Genomic DNA, 19,760 nt, shown 5'->3' with positions numbered 1-19,760 from the left:
ATTAGGGATACATGGTTAAAACGGTAGTCAATTTGGTTTTTCAAAATTTCACTCAATCAAATTAGTTTTAAAAGTTTCCAAGATCAATTGTATTCGTTCTCTTCAATTTTCCACTTGACCGTGTACCACGCAATTCAGCTACAAACCGACCTCAAAGGTCGGAAACAAACAAAACAACTTTATCTCTCAAACTGTTACTTAAAACAGACTGCACTATTCAAACACGTCTTCACCCATATCAAAAAGATACTACTAACTGCACTGACTATCGGAACCTATGAAGCCTACTACTAATTCAAAAACGTCTATAAAATTAAACCCTCTAACTCATAAAAAAGGGCAGGTTCTACATTTACTTCTGATTATTACTCTTTACTTACTTATAACTAGCACACTTACTTGAACGTCGGAGTGCTTTGTGCAGGTGCTTCTGCCGCCGTATTTCAGAAAGCCGAGCTAAGTCCGCACTCCTATACCTGAACGACGTTCAGCTCAGCTGCGAATTCAGGTGCTCAACCGGAGGCTAATAATCTCGGCTTAGTCAGGACGAAACACCACCCAAAGTTCGTTCTTTTCACACGGGTGTATTGAATTTATGTGGTTTTAAACTCTACAAAATTAGTCACCAAAAAACTCTACAATATTGAAGTTAATTTTAAAATTTTACAATATCAATTAAATTTGTTCTCTTTAATTTTTCTTTCAAATTTCTTTATTTTCATTAGGGGTGTATTGAATTTATGTGGTTTTAAATCCTACAAAATTGAGTTCAACTTTTCGAAAAATATAATAAAACTCTTACACTTAAATAAAATGAAAATTTAAATAAAAGACAAGAAAAATTAATCCAATATAAGAAGAGGAAAAATAGGTTATCTAATCCCTTCTAAAGTGAGTGATTTGATTGTGAAAAAATGGAATAAGAGTAGTGATGATTGTAAATCATAAAAATGTTTAGTAGAAGTTTAATATTAACACAATCTAAAAGAAAATTCTTATGAGTAAGTAAAAATAACAAAATTTAAATAAACGATTCTGTAGAGATAAATTTAATTTATCAAAAATTTAATAGATTGATTTAATAATCAACGCATTAAATTTGAGGGGATTATTTTAATAATTACATACCTATCAGTGCAAATTTTCAATTTATCACATTAGATAATACATATACTCGTCCCAATTAGACAAATCGGCTCGTTTGAGTCTTTTTTTTTTTAAATTTCATCATAATTTTAACTATAATTTTTATTTGATATTCATATAAATAAAAAAATTATCGTAGATTTATATATTTTATAGTAAATTATCTAAAAATAAAAAATTAATTTTTTTTATTAAAACAAAAAGTCCAACACAATAAAGTGGAGGAACTAGAGAATATAGAATTACTAATAAAAAAAATACATATTAATTCGTAATCATCTTCAACATTATCATCAACAATTAAAATGATCAAAATCAATCCACTTTTTTTAGCTCCTAGTCGACTCGTTGATAACTTCCGATACACTTGCTTCTTGATTACACTTGCTTCTTAATTTCTGAATATTCTCACATTTCTTTTTAACCATGTATTTCAAATGATAATAAAAAAATCAATCAACCACCTATAAGTTCTTTCTTCTTTATAGGTATTCCTCTTCAACTCTTAAATGTTGCTTAGATTATTCTTTTTTTACATAAAGCACAAAGCTTATCATTTTGATCAATAATACCAAATTTACTTAATCTATCCTTAGTATTGTTCCTGCCAACTAACACAAGCAAGGTGAATAACTCAACTCTTAGTGGTACCAAACTCCTCCAAAAAGAAATAGTAAAACTATAACTTCTAATGTCTTCCGAAAACATTTTAGTCTGCAAAACCGGTACAAATGAGCTAGTAGAATAAACGTCTAAACTATCAAATTTTCATACGATTCTGTCTTCTCTATCATTTGTTAATCTAACAGATTGTATAACCCCATGAAGTCAGTTAACTAATTCTAACTCCTATTGGAATAGATCCCTTCTCAAATGAAAATTCCAAATCCACTCAAACCCATTCTAGAACCCACAATCCTCTATTACAGATCCGACTTAGTGATAGTCAGTTGTCCTCTCGAAACCGAATTCTTCTTCATCCCCTACCTCCAAAAATAATCCCCTGACAATCTTATCTCTCACTTACTGCTCTTTTATATTCTGCTATGAATTTTCTCTTGTCAGTCAAATATTTGAATTCAAATCATTACAAGAGCATATAATTTTCTTACACAATGGACAATCTTATTTTAAAAAATACCACCACCACTTGAACAATAATGTTGTATTCTAAATTATTGCATCACCCACTCCCAAATTTCCTAAACGTTTTGGAATTTGCACAATTTTCTACCTCTCTAAAGGTAGCCTATGCTTGCCATCCTCATTACTCTACAGGAATCTCTCTGTAAAGAGATCAATTTCTCTATTATTCCTCTAGACATCTTATATAAGCTTAAGTAGTAAATTGGCAGACTATTAAGCACATATTTAATAAGGACCAACTTACCAGCTTTATTAAGCGTTTTGGCTTTCCACAAGTTGAGTTTCTTTTTCACTTTGTCTATAATTGGTCTCCATGTCTTGACCAATCTCAGATTCTCACCTAAAAAAATATCAAAATATTTAATTGGTAACGAAGTTTATTTACACCCCAACAATCTATACATTTTTTGTGACTATCCTTACTCGCAATTGATCGGGATCAAACTAGATTTATTGAAGTTAATATTCAAACTAGACATCATCTTAAAATATCACAAAAATCACTTGTAATTTTTTATAATCTCTTCTTCTTGAAGGCAAGATGATGGTGTAATAAAGTATATCTTAGTATGTAAAAATAGTACTAATAATATAGAAGAAGATGATGTAGAGAATTCGTAGTAAGAATTTTTTATAATCTTTTTATTTTTGGTCAAGAATATACCAGAACTTTCTAAAAAAAATTAGGTAAAAAAATAAAGAAAAATTAGGAAACTAGCACTTTTAGACTGCTTTTTGTTAGTATTTTTGTGTATTTTCTATCATGATGGACACAATGTCTCTATCTATATCTCATTTGTCAAACACAATTTTGTGTCTATGTGTCACTGTCTTAATATCTTGTCCCTATAAACAAACGCATCATTAGTTGGCATAGAATTCAATGATCCCATAACGTTTGGACTAGGGGTGACAAGCGGGGAAGCCTGCCCTGCCAAAAGCCTGTCCCGTCCCGCCTAGTGAGGTGGTCTTAGAATCCCACCCCATCCTGCCTAATTGCGGGCTGGCGGGCTAAACCTGCCAAAACTTCTCTTTTTTTTTTTTACTATTGACTACTAAATAATATATATATAATTTTACAACCATATTAATAAATTTATAATTACTAAAAGCATAAAAAATTATATTTTTTATATTCACAAACATTAAAGTCTTTGTAATTATAAATATCTAACAAACATAATTATAAACCAAATTTTCATCCAAAATAGAATTATAAATATTGTCTCCAAAGTAAAATAAACATAATTATAAATATTGTTTCTAAAGCAACATAAACATAATCCAAAATACTCAATTTTCATCTTTATACTCTTGTAAGTTGGGTTGGGAGAAGTTAGATTTTGAAAAAAAATTTACAAAAATGCCCCCTTTTAAAAAAAACTAAGCCCAGCGATGAAGCCTACCCCGCCAAAGCCTGTGGTTTCAGCGGTGTAGGTTAGGCGGACTTTTGCACTTTGGTGGTTCCAATTTTTCAGTCCGACCCACTTTTTTGGTGGATTACGCGGGCCAATCCGACGGATTTAGACCCGTTTGCCACCCCTAATTTGGACCATTAAATGGTCCAATAATAAAATATATTTTTTAAATAATTGTTAAATAATCTTTATTTAATTTTAATTACAACTTAATTCTTTATATATTATTTAATTATAAAATATCTTTTTTATTTTATAAATTATTATTTTATTATTCATTTATCATGTTAATTAACAATTAAAAAAAATAATAAAATAGATCTTTCATTAATATCGTGACTTTCATAAATATTTTGACAATACGAATCAACGAATTTTTATCCTTGATCCGTTACATCCGAACAAATTAGCAAAATTGTGTTCGTTAGTAATTCAATCGATTGGAAGTACAACAATTGATTGAATTTCACTCGACAATATGAGTTTTTTCAAAAATTAATTGATTGAAAGTGTTACACAATCGATTGAATTGAGGATTGCATTATATATTAAGCCATTATAAATATTTTGTCTTTTTATATAAATTATTATTTTATTATTTATCTATCTTATCTTTAAAATTTTATCTTTCATTTTTTTATTTTATTTTGATTTAGATATCTAATCATATTTTTCAATATTAAGATTAATAATTAGTGAATAATCTATCATTAATTTATTTTTTAATTACTTAATTTTACAATTGTAATTGTTTATCAATTTTTTTATTATCAATCTCTTCGTCACTTTTGTTTATGATTTATCTATCTCTTTAATATCTAATTTTTATGGTTCAAACTGTAATTTTACAATTTGGGTAATAATTTTTTTAAATATAATTTTTTTTAATATTCAAATGAACGAACCCCATTCATCTCTAAATAATAAAATTATTTTATTTGTGTTAAAAATTCACATTTTTTATTTCCAACTTTTTAACCAATAATTCTCCAAATTAAAAATTCTTCATTCCCTCCCCAAAGTAATAATTTCATAATAGTTTATTTACTCCCAAAATCATTTAATAAGAATTAGATAATCATCAATTTGTCTTTTATTTGGTGCAGATTGCTTTTGAAATAAAACAACTGATCAAAGAAAAGCTTAATGCTTCAACTGTAGGCATTTTGTCTATAATTCTATATCATCAAGTCTGAATTCTCAAAAATGAAAAACTATGAAATAAACTATCGTCTTTTTTGAATAATAATTTTAAAACTTTTCACTTTGTCCCATAGTACAGTAATTATGAATTTGAATCTTCAAATTGTTTCGAGACTCTGGAGACAATAATAATAGGGATTGACGGTGCAGATGACGGCACCAAAATCAATAATATTCCAATCGATTGTATTGATTTTTTAATCGATTCAATTTTTAAAAAATGTATATTGTATGTTATGTGAAATTTAATTGATTATGTTGTATTTTCAATAGATTGAATTATCAATAAGTACAATTTTGTTAATTTTTATCAAATATAACGTATCAAGGATAAAAACTCCTTAATTTGTATTGTCAAAAACTCAAAATATTTATAAAGGTTACGATTAATGAAAATTTATTTCGTTGTTATTTTTGTTTTTAATTATTAATAAACATGATAAATAAATAATAAAATAATAATTTATAAAATAGATAACAGATTTTATAATTAAATAATATATAAAAGTCTAAATTATAATTAAAATTAAATAAATATTATTTAATAATTATTAAAAAATTTAAAAAATATATTTTATTATTGGATCATTTAATGGTCCAAACATTCTACGATTATCGAATCCTATTCCTTCTTTTATTATTGGTCACATGTTTCATCTCCATTGGTCACATGAGAAACTAGATATTATTAAATTACTTTATTGTTGTTGGTATTGTAATTACTTTATTTGGTTTGAACTTTTCATCTGTTTGAATAATTTATGTTCTAATATTTTTGAAATAACTTATTGTTGTTGATTGTTGTAAGGAATTTATGAAGTCGATTCCGTTATGTTACCAATAGTATATCTGCCAACTTCTGCCAACTCTAATTTATAATTGTGTTTTATGGAAGTGTATTCATGGATGTGTCTAATAAAAATATCTTTTTCTATAACTGTGTTTAATAGAAGTGTCTTTATAGATATATGGATGTGTCTCTTTATATATGTATTTAAAATATATTAATTATTAGACACATCTACGAATACACTTCCATGAAATACAAATATAAATAAGAGTTAGCAGAAGTTGGCGAATAATATATTGGTACTTTATACTTTTCTTTATGAAGTTTATTGTTGACTGTTCTATTTTTGAAATTGCTTATTATTTTTTAAATGACACCTATTCCTCCCAGCAAGACATATCAAAAATTGACAAAGATTTGAGAAATCAGAAGGGTGTCTCCTGCCGGACGTCTGACGATGATCCGTTTCATAAGTCTTGTAAAATTCAGCATCAAGCATCTTTACCATATCAAATTCTGAGAGCCTCAATTACATAAGAGAGGGTAACTGTCCAAGTGAAGGAAGCACAAGACAATTTCTACATCCCTTCAGCTCCAATTCAGCCATGTTGTGGTATGAACAATGTTCTATCCAATCGGAAAATACTACACCCTGTAATAACTGATTTTTAGTTCTTTTAACTTTTTGTGAGCATGTAATTTGTGAAACACATCTTTTTTTTTTTATTTGGGAATCAACAATATCACTTTCTTGAAATGATGATCAGGTTAAATTTTTTTTTGAAATAAAAAGCTCAACACAGTAAGGTAGAGTATTTAAAAAGTCCAGAATTACAATACAAACACCAAACAAAAAATAGTAGTTATCTCCGACATTACCATCAACAATTAGACGGAACAAAGTCAACCCACTCTTTGTAGCTCCTAATCGACTTGGTAATAACTTTCGCAACGCATGATTCTTGATTCCAGAAAAGAAAATCCTGGCATTCCTTTCCAACTACGTATTCCAAATGATAGCAAAAAAACCAATCAGCCACCTGTTACGTTCGACGTTTCTTACAGGAGCTCCTGTCCAACTCTCAAAGTGTTGCTTAATGGTTCTTGGAATAGACCAAACTTTATTATAGACGTATAACCAAGCACACCACACGTGCCACGTGAACTCACAGCCAATGAATAAGTGGAAATCATTCTCAGTTTCTTTTTTACATAAAACACAAATCATATCCATGTGATCAATAATGCCCAATCTAATCAATCTTTCCTTAGTATTGACCCTACCAACTAAAACAAACCAGGTGAATAGCTCAACTCTTGGTGGTACTAGTCCTCTCCATATAGATTTAGTGAAACTATAACTCGTAATGTCCTCCGGGAGAATCTCAGCCTGCAAAGCCTGCACAAATGAATTAGTTGAGTAAACTCCTGATTTATCAAATTTCCATACTATTCTATCCTTCCTCTCACTTGTTAATCTGACAGATTGTAGAACTCCATGAAGTTGGTTAACTAATTCTAACTCCTATTGGAATAGTACCCTTCTCCAATAAAAGTTCCATATTCACTCCAACCCATCCCGGAATCCACAGTCCCATATTACAGATCCGACTTGTTTTGAAACTGAGAAAAGCCTTGGAAATACATCCTATAGCACACCATATGGTAGCCAATTATCTTTCTAGAAACGAATTCTTCTACCATCTCCTAACTCTAATGATAACCCTCTGACCATCTTATCTCTCGCTTGCTGTCCTCTTATCTGCAATTGACAAATATCTCTCCACGGACCCTTTGTATTAGGAACCGACTGACAAAAAAGAAGGACATTTGGATTCAAGTCATTGCAGGAGCACACAATTTTCTTCTATAATGATGACCAGGTCAAATATAAAACATTCAGGTGTATTTTTATTATTATTTAACTAGATTAAAATTTTTTTACTAGTGCTATATTATTATTATTATTATTATTATTATTATTATTATTATTATTATTATTATTATTATTATGTAACTGTTTTTTTATTTTAGGTTAGTTTGCATAAAGAAATTTAGTTATTGTGTATTTGTATTTGTTGATTTTAACATTATGACTTTGTGAAATAGGATGATAATATTTTTTTAAATTGATTAAAAACCGAACAAACCGAACCAAATTTAATTAGTTTGGTTTGATTCGAATAGTCTTGCTAAAAAAATTAGACCAAACTGAATCGCAATTTAATTAAACAATTGAATTAGATGACTTTTCTCTAAAAAAATCGAACCAAATCGCACTGCAAACACTCTTAATATTTATATTCGCTCTAGACCATCTCCAGTAGGGAACTCATCTCAGTCCTTATTTATGGCCCACTTGTCATAAAAAGTGACTCCACATCAGATTTTGCGTCATAACCAATAAATAGGAACTCAATGAATCTCTCTCTTCTCCATTAGAAGGAACTAACTTTGATCCCTATTGTGGTCCCACCTAATTAATTAATTAAGTAATTAAAATTAATATAATAATTATTATTTTTTAATAATATTATTTAAATTTATAAATTCAAAATAATTCAATATTATAAAATATTAAAATAAATAACTTAAATTTGATTAGTATTTTAAATTTTATAAATAAAAATAAATAATTCAACTAAAAATTATTTTATAATATATAAAAATTAAATTTATTTTTTATGTAAAATAAATTTAATTAATTATGATTTAATATAACAATATAAATAATATTTGATATTGATTTAACATAATTATTTATATTAATTATAATTTAATATAATTAATTATTAAATAATTAATATAAATAATTAATTAAATAGATATATAAGTATTTAATATATATTTAATATATTTTTTATTTTTTTTATTAACTTACCACATGGCATGATTTTATTGGTTGTTGCAAGTCCCTACTTAGAGGGACTCTCAACCTTGATCCCCGTGAAGAGCCCTCTTTTCCTTTTCACTCCAATGGTAATTGAGTCCCCATATGTCAGAAGAGGAACTCTATTTCTTAGCATTAGAGTTGCTCTAAATGCAAGAAAAAATACCGACCCTAACATGTTTGTAAAAGGAATATAATTTTCTCTTACGCACATAAGGACTCACGGCATTATTGATGAACTCCTAATAAAATTTTCAAACTTTATTAAAATCTATACAATGCACCGAAAAAATAAGCATTCAAGCGATTCAACCAATAACCTGTTTTTTTTTTTGTCTTGAGCCAATAAGGACTCTGCATTATACCTTAGACACCAATAAACCTCAAACACCTTACAAAGCATGTTTTTGAGTCCAGATTACATTAACACACCACCAAAAACGCCCAAAACAGGAAGACCATAAAAGAAGCCTAAGACAGGGAGGCCGAATTACCGAATTACAATACAAGAATGCATAATTATCATGACTCGAGGAAAAAATTATTGAAAAAGTATAGAATACCAACTTATATTTAAGTAATTTAACTGATATTAACCCATTTTAATATTTAATTTATAACTTAAAATTTACGATAAAAAATTTATAATTTAAGATCTATAATTTAATATAAACAAATAATTTTAAAAAAATTAGTTAATATTAACTGAAAAAAAGGTTAATTATCTAACATTACTCAAAATTATTTTCTTGTTTTCAAATAAATAATGTTAAATAAGTCACCAAAAAAATGTTAAATAACCAATTTTTTTAGCCGACATGAATGAATTTTTTTAAAATTTGTTTATTTATTTTAAATTTAAATTCTAAATCATAAATAACTTAATTTTAAATTATAAATCTAAATTCTAAATTAAATAAACATGCTTTGTAAATTGTAATTACCATTTACCTCCCTATCTGAAAAGTCGGAGGTCCACAGCCCGGCCACTGCGCGATCATGAAAATATTAATCAACTTGAATTTGCAAGCTAATATATGACTGTTCAAGTGAGTTTTTTAAATGTATTAAAATAAGGCACCCTACTATAATTGAAAAATTAATATAATTTGAAAATTTTAAAATAATGAGATTAATATGTACATCATTAGCTCAATTGAAATATATATATATATATATATATATATATATATATATATATATATATATATATATATATATATATATATATATAGCCAAGTCTCTGGTGGCCATGGCTATGGTAACTAGTGGTGGCTAAGGTTACACTTTTAATTTAAAAGTGTAATCTTTCACAAAGAAAAGAGTCACTTAATGGAAAAAAGTAAATTAGAAGATTTAAGAGAAGAAATAATTAAGTTATCAAAATTAATAGATCAAAAATTAATGATTTTAACTAATGTCAACTGTAATGACACCGAATTCTTAAAATCAATACAAAATGATTTTTCTCAAAATCTTTATTTTACTATAAATTTTATTGAAGGACTTCAAAAACCTGAAAAAACTTATTTTTCACATGGAATTTCTAAAAAATGTTACCATGGAAATGATTCCCCACATCTATATCATACTTTTAACCCACAATTAAATTCTATAGTAGATATGCTTGAAGAAATATTAACATCCATAAAATTTCAAAGAAATAAGGAAAAAGAGAATCCCAAGGAAGAAAAATTCCAAAACATAATTAACATAACAGATTTAAAAGTAAAACCACCACTAAAATTATGAATATTGAAGAAAAATTAGAAGAAGTTACAATACTTTTTAAACAATTAAAAATGGCTCAAGAAAATAATATTATGGAACATGGTTTTCAAATAGAGGAAGAATTAGTAAATTCTGAAAATATAGAAAATGAAGAACACATTTTAGATTATTCAAGTGACGAAGAACCAGCTATTCCAATACAAGTAAAAAACGAAGCTGGAACATCTAAGGATAATCAATCTCAATTTAAATGGGAAACAGGTTTTGATAATTATGCTTTTAAAAAAGGGTTTATAAATAAAGATTCAAAATATGCAAAAATACCATCAAAATACGTTCCTAAAATCCAAGAAATGGAAGGAGAAAGAATGCTCGATTTAGACTGCAAAAAGAACGAAAAAGAAATTTTCGAAAACTGGTTGAATTCCTTCCTATTAGAAGCCTTTACTAATCCAAAACTTGGTGAATTGTCTGGAAGGGACATTTGGAATTACATAGGGTTTCACACTAAAGGAACTATAAGAGATTATATGACATCAATAGAAAACCAAATAATAGAAGAATTAGAAACAAAAACAACAGCTTATGATAAGATATTATATATAATGATGATTCTATATAAAGAATTTTTTGGAAAAAATATTATAGATCATAGACAAGAAGTCTATAATAAAGAATATCAAGAAGCAAAAAACCATTTAGCTAATATTCAGATATATGATTTATGTAATGTGGAGTCCTATATATGTGAATATAGAATACATTATTACAAACTAAAAGAAGAAGATAAAAATCATTATCTTAGTATGTACATAACAAAACTTCCATATCCTGCTAATGAATTTATAATGGGAAGATTTATAAGAGAAATAAATAGAGGAACAATTGAAAATAATTTTGGTGGAGCAACCTCTGCTATAAGAGAGGAAATAAAAGAACGTTGTATGCAAGAAGCAACTCAAAAAAGATTTGCAAATATAATCAGAATTTGCTGTCAGGATAATGAGGAGATACCTCAAAAATATGGTCTTAATAAAAATCTTCAAAGAAAAAGAAAATATCAATTTAGAAGAAGAAAATACTATCCAAACTGGAGAAAAAAGAGATATTTTAGAAAAGAAAATAACAATAGAAACAAAAGACAAAGAAATAACTATTGCCCAAATAAAAAAGAAAATTGTAAATGTTGGTATTGCCAAGAAGAAGGACACTACGCAAATGAATGCCCGAAAAAGAAGGATAAAAAGGATCTTACTAAACAAATAGAAATTGCTAAATCTTGTTTCATGGAACCATTAGTAGAATCTGATGATAATTTAGACTATATTTTTGAATATGTCTCGGAAACAGACTCAGAGACTGAGTAATAATGCTACATTTATTACTATAAAAATAACAGAAAAGTTTATAAATGCTTTCATAGATTCTGGGGCAACACAATGCTTTGCTAGTTCAAGTATAAAACTTGATTGGAAAAAATTAAAGAAACCATTAAAAGTTAGAATAGCTGACAAATCAATACATAAAATTGACCAAAAAGCAGAGATGGTTGAAATTTTTATTCAAAATTATAGGTTCATTGTTCCATCTATATATATGTTAGATTCTAGAATGGATTTTATCATAGGAAATAACTTTTTAAAGCTATATCATCCATTCATTCAAGAATTAACATATATAGTTTTAAAAGCTCCACACGATTCTTTAATAAATCAAAAATCAAAACGTATAAAAATACCAACTACTACTATAGATAAGATCTTAAAGTTTAAAATATTTTCTATATTAGAAACATGTTATTTAAATCTATACTTTCAGATAAATATTCCAAAAAATAATCTTGAAATAAAGATAGAAGAACTCTTGGATGAAATTTGTGCTGAAAATCCTTTAGATATTAAAAATACAAATAACGAATTAGTAAGCATTAAATTAAAAGATCCCACAAAAGAGATAAATTTCCCAAATAAAATTCCTTATTCCGCGAGAGATAGAGAAGAGTTCTCATTAGAGTGTAAGACCTTTTGGAAAAAGGAATTATAAGATTAAGTAAAAGTCCTCATGCGGCTCCAGCTTTTTACGTTGAAAACAATAATGAAATTAAAAGGGGAAAACGAAGAATGGTAATAAACTATAAGAAAATGAATGAAGCAACTATTGGTGATGCTCATAAACTTCCAAGAAAAGATTCTATTTTAGAAAAAATCAAAGGAGCAACTTGGTTTTCATCTCTTGATGCAAAATCAGGATATTGGCAACTTCGTTTAGACGAAGAAACAAAGAAATTAACTGCTTTTACTTGCCCAACAAAGGAATCAACAAGTGTGTTGCTTTATGAATGGAATGTATTACCATTCGGATTAAAGCAAGCCCCAGGTATTTATCAAAGATTTATGGAAGAAAATCTAAAAGAGTTAAATGAATTTGTTCTAGTATACATTGATGATATACTAATTTTTACAAAACAGGATAAAGAAGATCATCTTCAAAAATTATTAATAGTTTTAGAAAGATGCAAGGAAAAAGGATTAGTTCTTAGTAAAAAGAAAGCAAGAATAGCAAAACAAAAAATAGAGTTCCTTGGATTAATTCTATCTACTCAAGGAAAGCTAAAACTTCAACCAAATGTTCTAAAAAAGGTAAATTTATTTCCTAATAAAATAGAAGATAGAAAACAATTACAAAGATTTTTAGGGTGTATAAATTATATTTCTGATCAGGGATTTTTAAAGAATATAACAGAATACACTAAAAGCTTATTTCCAAAAATAAGTACTAAAAAAGTATGGAAATGGGATGAAAAAGATAGCATACAAATTCAAAGAATTAAAGAATTATGTGAAAAACTTCCAGAACTTTATATCCCAGAAGAAAATGACTACTTAATAGTAGAAACAGATGCTTCAGACATAACCTGGTCAGGATGTCTAAAAGCTAAGAAAGCTATAAAAAGTTTGGAACAAGAAAAAGAATCACTAGATTCTAAATATCCCCCAAAGGAACTACTTTGCAGGTATATTTCAGGGACTTTTACTCCAACAGAACAGAGATATACTACTCATGAAAGGAAACTCTAGCAGCAATTAAATCTCTTAAGAAATGGAAAATTGATTTACTACCCAAAGAATTTACATTAAGGACAGATTCAAGTTATTTAACAGGTTTCATACGATATAATTTGAAAGTTGATTATAATCATGGACGATTGGTAAGATGGCAATTATTTTTGTTACAATATCCAATAAAAATTGAATATATTAAGGGTGACAAAAATGTTATTGCAGATACATTAACAAGAGAATGGAGTTCGTCTACAACGCATTAAATCAAGAAATTCAAAAATACGAACAAGAACTCGAAAAATGCAAGCATTGTCAGCAAATAAGGACACAGATCCAATCCCTCAAGAAGGCCATCGAAGCAATGAAATCAACACAACAACCAAAACCATCAGAGTTCAGCCAGCTAAGCGTGGTGGACAAATCAGGTGAGGAAAAAATTCCAGAAAATAAAACAATTGCTGAAATTATCAAAAAATCCACCCAAGATAAAAAATATTATGTAATTTATAATGGCCCCATGAAAGGAGTATATGATGCCTGGGAAAAAGCAGCACCATTTACACAGCAATCAAGGATAATTCATAAAGGAGGGTTTTTAACATTGGAAGAGGCAAAGGAATCTTTTAGAGAATATGAAGCTCTTCATCCAGAGCAAACCCTGAAAAGAGCAGATAAAGCTCCAATTCAAACCCAGAGAACAGGGATAATAAGAAACATTCCTACAAGGGCTGAAATCAAGGAAAAGAAAAGGGTTTGTAGATCAAATCTCAGAGAAACCCTTAACATAGTCTTGAATTGGACTGCAGAAAAAAGGGCGATCTTGGGATATTATCCTATTGCCAAAGAACAGCTAACAAAGCTGGTTATATTTCCAGAGGCTTCCCCATCTGACACCTATCAGTTTTTCCAGTATGGATTAATTGATACAATCTTAATTTTTAATGATTTAAAAATTATTAGTGAGTTTCCTGCAGGATTTATTGATGCAGTAAAAAGATTTAAAAATATGATTGACAACGTAAATCCAAGGGATATATCCCTAAAATTTACGAATAGTCAACCTATTTTTAATGAAGAAGAAGAATGCTTGGTTCCAGCACATCAAGTGATCTTCATGTCCGTCTTCCCAGGAAATTTTCAACCAATTGATCAAGTCCAAGATTTAACAATCTACAATCATGAAGGAAGACTAGCCAGCACACTAGCAAGGGTCTTCAAAAGAACTCAAAAGATAACAAGGGAATCTCACACAAGAATCAATTATAAAAGCAGAAATACTTTGCTTGTGTCCAGTAAAAGGAATGAAATTGAAGAAAGAGAGATGAGACTCTTAGTAGAATTTGAATCAGCATTCTACAACTTATCTGGACTCTTAGAAAAGCTCCCCGAAGGGATAAAGAGGAATCTCTGCTATTTGATAAAAGACAGAGAAGACCACAAGTGCCAGCTATGTGTCTCAGAGTTATCTGAAGAAAGCAATAATAAAACGGAATCAACCCACATGATAAAGGAAGAAGACAACGCATCTGAAGGTCACATGATGAAAGAGGAGGACAGCACATCTGAAGCATCTCTCAACATTATTGCATAGTGACGTAAGCGCTTAGGTCATAGAGCACCAACAATGTAGCTGGTGCAAGATAATAAACAATGACGTGAGCAATAACGTCATAAGAAGGGTAAGGATGGGATTTGTCCATCAGACCCAACCATTATAAATAGGTTGCTTAGGCAATTGTAGAAGGCATCAAACAATAGAAAGCAGGAGGCTAGGAGTACTCATATGCTAGGAGAGCAAGGAGGAAGCGGCCGAGGCGATTCTATAGTTTGAAGAAGAATTCCCTTAGGAAAAACCAATTCTAAACTCCCCTCTGGAGTTAGTATCTACAATCTCCCCTCTGGAGATAAAAACATCTTATGTAAAATATTCTAAATAAAGGAAGTTTTTCTCCAGAAAGGTACGCCTTTATCTTAATCTCATAGTTATGAATTATTTAGAAAGTTTAGAATTAACGGAAGAATCTGATTATTATAGATTATCTGCCTTATTAGATAACGAAAAACAGGCTGTTCTAAAAACAGAATTAAATCTCAAATCAAATGAAAATTTTAATAAACAAAATCTTTTAAAAGAAGTTTTTAATAGAAAAAATATAATATACTATGGAAAAATTCAACTTGAAGCCCCTATAAAGATAAAATCTGCTAATGGAGAACTTGAAATAGCTTTGATAAATGATGAAGAATTGAGTAAACAGATTGAGAAAATTAAGGATCAACAAAAAAGATCTAAAATTGGATGGATTCATATTAGTACTATACAAGTCTTAATCAAATCTACATATATGAAAGGAATTAATTCACCAATAAGCTTAGCAATCTGTGACAAAAGAATTACTGATGACCCAATAGATCAAATAATTGGAATTGTTCATGGAAACTTGGCAAACGTAAATGTTAAATTCAATGCCCATCTTGGATATGCTATACCGTTATCAACTGAAAATCTTGGAAGATCTATAAGTTTGGCTTATAAATTTCACAGAAAGAATCTAATGGAACAAGACGATGAACCATTTTCAATTACATATGCAATAAATTATGCTTTAACAAATAGCCATCATAGTATAATATTTAAAAACAGAGAAAGAATTTATGTCGATGAATTATTTCAGAAAATTGTAAAAACAGAAATACCAAAATATAAAGCTATTGAAAACCCAGTTCTTTTACTAAAAGAACCATCAGGAAAATTAGTTTCATCAAATTTTCAAATAAGAGAATCCAGAATTAATAGCCCTTTAAGTTTATCTAAGTTAAAAATTAAAGAAGAAAATTCTGAAATAAAAGAATTAACAAAAAAGGTCGAAAAATTAAATGACACCCTAAACACTAAGTTATGACAATAAATAAAGAGAAAATATATGTAACCTATCAAGATAAAAAACAAGAACTCTTTGAAAGAGAAAACCGGTTGAATTATTTACAGTTTTCTGAAATAAATCAAAGAGCATTTGAAGCTCTAAAAATAATCTATGACAAATTGAAAGGAGAAGTTGAAGAGTTAGAAAAATTAATAGAATCTCTAGAAAATAGTGATGAATCAATGATAGAATTTGCAGAAATTCTAAGATAAATAATGAAGTATACAAAGATTGAAAGACCAGAAAACAAAATAAAAAGACATAGGGCGAAAAAATTAAAAAGTAAAATAAAGAAGTATAAAAGGGAATTAAATAGTCTTCAGTTCGAAATTAATGACCTTATAATAAAAAGGATAGAAATAAGAACAAATATAAACAAGTTGGAGCTAAACTTAAAAAATTTATAAATGCCTGGAACACCATATTATGATTAAAAGAATTAAAGCTGTTGAAAGAAAAAATGGAGAATGAAGTTGAAAAATTAAAAAGATATTTAGAAACAACAGAAAGAGTAGAAATAAAAGAAGTTTTGGAGGACTTGAAAAATTATATTAAAGAAAAAGACAAACAGATAAAAGATTTTATATACAATGATCAATGCAAAAAAGAATATTATAAACTAAAACAAGATTGAAAAAAAAAACTATAAAAATGAAATCAGGCTTAGTAATAAATGCTCAATATTTATTCAAAGCAAAATATGAAGAGTTAATAATTTTGAAAAAGAAATTACATCTTAAAAATTGGTATCAGAGCCAAGTTAACGATTAAGGGTAACACTTTCTTTTTAAGCAACACTTTTAGTGATACGCTTTCAATTACCAAATGTCCACAACTAATTGGTAAACTCCTTTATAGTCACCATAGGTACAATAAGATGATAGGTACCATAGAAGGCACCTATATATATATATAGTGTAACATCTTTTCCTCCTTATATTGGCTACGCAAATCAGACAATTTCATTATAACATAAGTTTTTATGATTTATTCACGATGTAAGAGTCAGACGAAAGCATCATTATTATTGTTTCCTTTTGTTTTCCCTTTGGGTGTGTACTCTATTATTTTATATTTTAAAATAACTATTATATATTTTTTCTTAACAAATTAATATATGAACGAGGATAAAAAAAATTATATCACCGAAAACATATCTATTTTATTTAATTTTTGTCTGCAATATACCTGCAAACGCCATTGTGATAATGATGTGATGCATGAAAGGAATAATTTTCATTAGAATTGAATATAACACAATAAAAAACAATGCTTCTGGTCCTCTCCAAATTTCAGAATCTGAAGAACGGTGGACGATTACTACATTGGATTGGATAAGAAATGATTATTCTGAAACAGAACCCTCTTATCCAATAAGTATCCATCCTATCCGATCCAAATGTGTATACATTTCTATAACTATTGCTGATAAATACAACAATATGTAACCAATACACCAAATATACTATAAAAAAAGATACAATTTATAGCCAATTTTCCACTAAGAATTTTCAAACACTATTTGTTTAGCACTTTTTAAGTCTCGTTATTAAACTATTCTTATTTTTTATTTTTTATTGACAAATATTTTATGTATATTTAGTTTTATCTTTATAAATTTTAATCAATAAAAAATACATAACAAAATATTTTTTATTTTTACGTACTCTTTATGTATTATTTTAATTTTATTACTTGTTATTTTAAGATGAATTAATCTGTTACATACAACAATTGAATAATCACAACATGCATATAAAATTAAGTTACGTAGATTTTAATTCATAATTGGTATTTTAACACCCTACAGGACAAGTAATCAATGATTCTTTGAAGGTTGTAGAATTATTTATGAATATTAATTTTTGCACCATTTGATATATATTATAAAGTTCGAGATCATTGTGATGGAGAATTGTAGATAACGTAATGACAAAATTTGACAAGTGTCCCACCACCTGTCAATAAAGGAGATCACGTGTATGGCTTTATTTTACTACACGTGTCCTCAACACACCGATGATTGTTTCTATATAATAGCAGCACTAGGGAAGTAAGGATCCTCACTCACCGAACAGTGTAGAAAACATACAAGGCATAATTGTGAAGCAAAAGAGAAAGAGAAAGAGAAATTATGGCAACAGTTGGAAGGAATGTGGCAGCTCCTCTGCTGTTTCTGAACTTGGTCATGTATTTCATTGTTCTTGGTTTTGCTAGCTGGTGCCTCAACAAGTTCATCAATGGTCAAACTAATCACCCCAGTAAGTATCAACACTTAAATATTTGTGTATTTGATTTGTTTAATCCAAATTGATTATTCATTTAAAAACAAATTGAATAATAGGTTTTGGAGGAAATGGTGCAACCATGTTCTTCTTGACGTTCTCTATGCTAGCGGCAGTTCTTGGAATAGTGTCCAAATTCTTAGGCGGCAACCACATTAGAACATGGAGGAATGACAGCTTGGCAGCTGCCGGAGCCACTTCAGTTGTTGCCTGGGCCGTCACGGCTCTTGCCTTTGGGTAGAAACGTCATTTCATTCTTTCCATCAATTAGTGATATATCTTGAAAATATTTTCTGAAGTTAATTTGGCGACTTAATACGTTTATGCAGCTTGGCATGCAAGCAGATAAACATAGGAGGACATAGAGGGTGGAGGCTGAGGATTGTGGAGGCGTTCATAATCATTCTCACGTTTACACAATTGCTTTACTTGTTGCTTATCCATGCTGGCTTGTATAGTACCAGATATGGCCCTGGCTACCGTGACTCCGACTACGGCGTAGGAGGTGCTACTACTGGAGACCCTATGCACAAGGGTACTGGTGTTCCCACTTCTACTTCTCGTGTCTGATCATCGATCATCTAAGTCATCCAACTGTGTTTTAATTTCGTTTACTCTTTGGGGAGATTATGTTGTAACATTTTCACTTTGTATATGAATGTTTCTAATTATCTTTTGTATTTTCTGCTTTTTCTAATCTCGTACTGTATTCCATCAATAACGTGACGTTATATGCTAAGAAAGCATTGTGGATTATACTTTTTTATAGAGTTTTGACATATATTAATTTTTAGAAGGTTTTCCTGCACCGAAAGAAACATGATATAATTTAATCTTAACAAAACTAAATAGAACTTGATGGATTGAATACTAAAGTAAGGGAGTAATGATGAATGCATTAAAAGTATACTTAAAGTGTATAGTTTAGGCAGCAAATATGAGCCATATTGGAGTCTAAAGTGGTAATGGACTTTTATTTTCATTTTTGATTTATTCTAATCTTCTGTACGTTCGAAGTTTATCAAATACCTTGGAAGTAATTTTTTTTATTTTTATTGTTTTACTCTAACTTGCATCAGATCAAAAATTGATGAAAGAATAGAGGGTAGTAGCCTTTATTTGTAGGGTTGGTCATCAATTATTGTCAATTGTGGATTTTTGGCAA

At 28.7% G+C, this 19,760-nt stretch overlaps 1 protein-coding gene across 1 annotated transcript; it reads left to right on the top strand.

Annotated features, from left to right (window-relative positions):
• The first annotated feature begins 18,368 nt into the window (after positions 1 to 18,368).
• Positions 18,369 to 19,275, top strand: LOC112712690 (membrane protein PM19L). Its single transcript, XM_025765625.2, has 3 exons — positions 18,369 to 18,571; positions 18,655 to 18,832; positions 18,925 to 19,275. The coding sequence occupies exons 1-3, from the start codon at positions 18,445 to 18,447 to the stop codon at positions 19,163 to 19,165; spliced, it is 546 nt and encodes a 181-aa protein (XP_025621410.1). The 5' UTR covers positions 18,369 to 18,444; the 3' UTR covers positions 19,166 to 19,275.
• The last annotated feature ends 485 nt before the right edge of the window (positions 19,276 to 19,760 follow it).

The sequence above is a fragment of the Arachis hypogaea genome, chromosome 9 (genome assembly GCF_003086295.3).
Source record: "Arachis hypogaea cultivar Tifrunner chromosome 9, arahy.Tifrunner.gnm2.J5K5, whole genome shotgun sequence".
In the NCBI taxonomy this organism is placed as follows: domain Eukaryota; kingdom Viridiplantae; phylum Streptophyta; class Magnoliopsida; order Fabales; family Fabaceae; genus Arachis; species Arachis hypogaea.
Note: the sequence above shows the minus strand (reverse complement) of the source record. Positions and strands in the feature narration are given on the sequence as shown.

Coding starts and splice junctions, on each gene's coding strand:
- LOC112712690 (XM_025765625.2), top strand. CDS start 18,445: ATGGCAACAGTTGGAAGGAATGTGGCAGCTCCTCTGCTGTTTCTGAAC. Junction 18,572..18,654: donor TGGTCAAACTAATCACCCCA/GTAAGTATCAAC, acceptor ATTGAATAATAG/GTTTTGGAGGAAATGGTGCA. Junction 18,833..18,924: donor GTCACGGCTCTTGCCTTTGG/GTAGAAACGTCA, acceptor ACGTTTATGCAG/CTTGGCATGCAAGCAGATAA.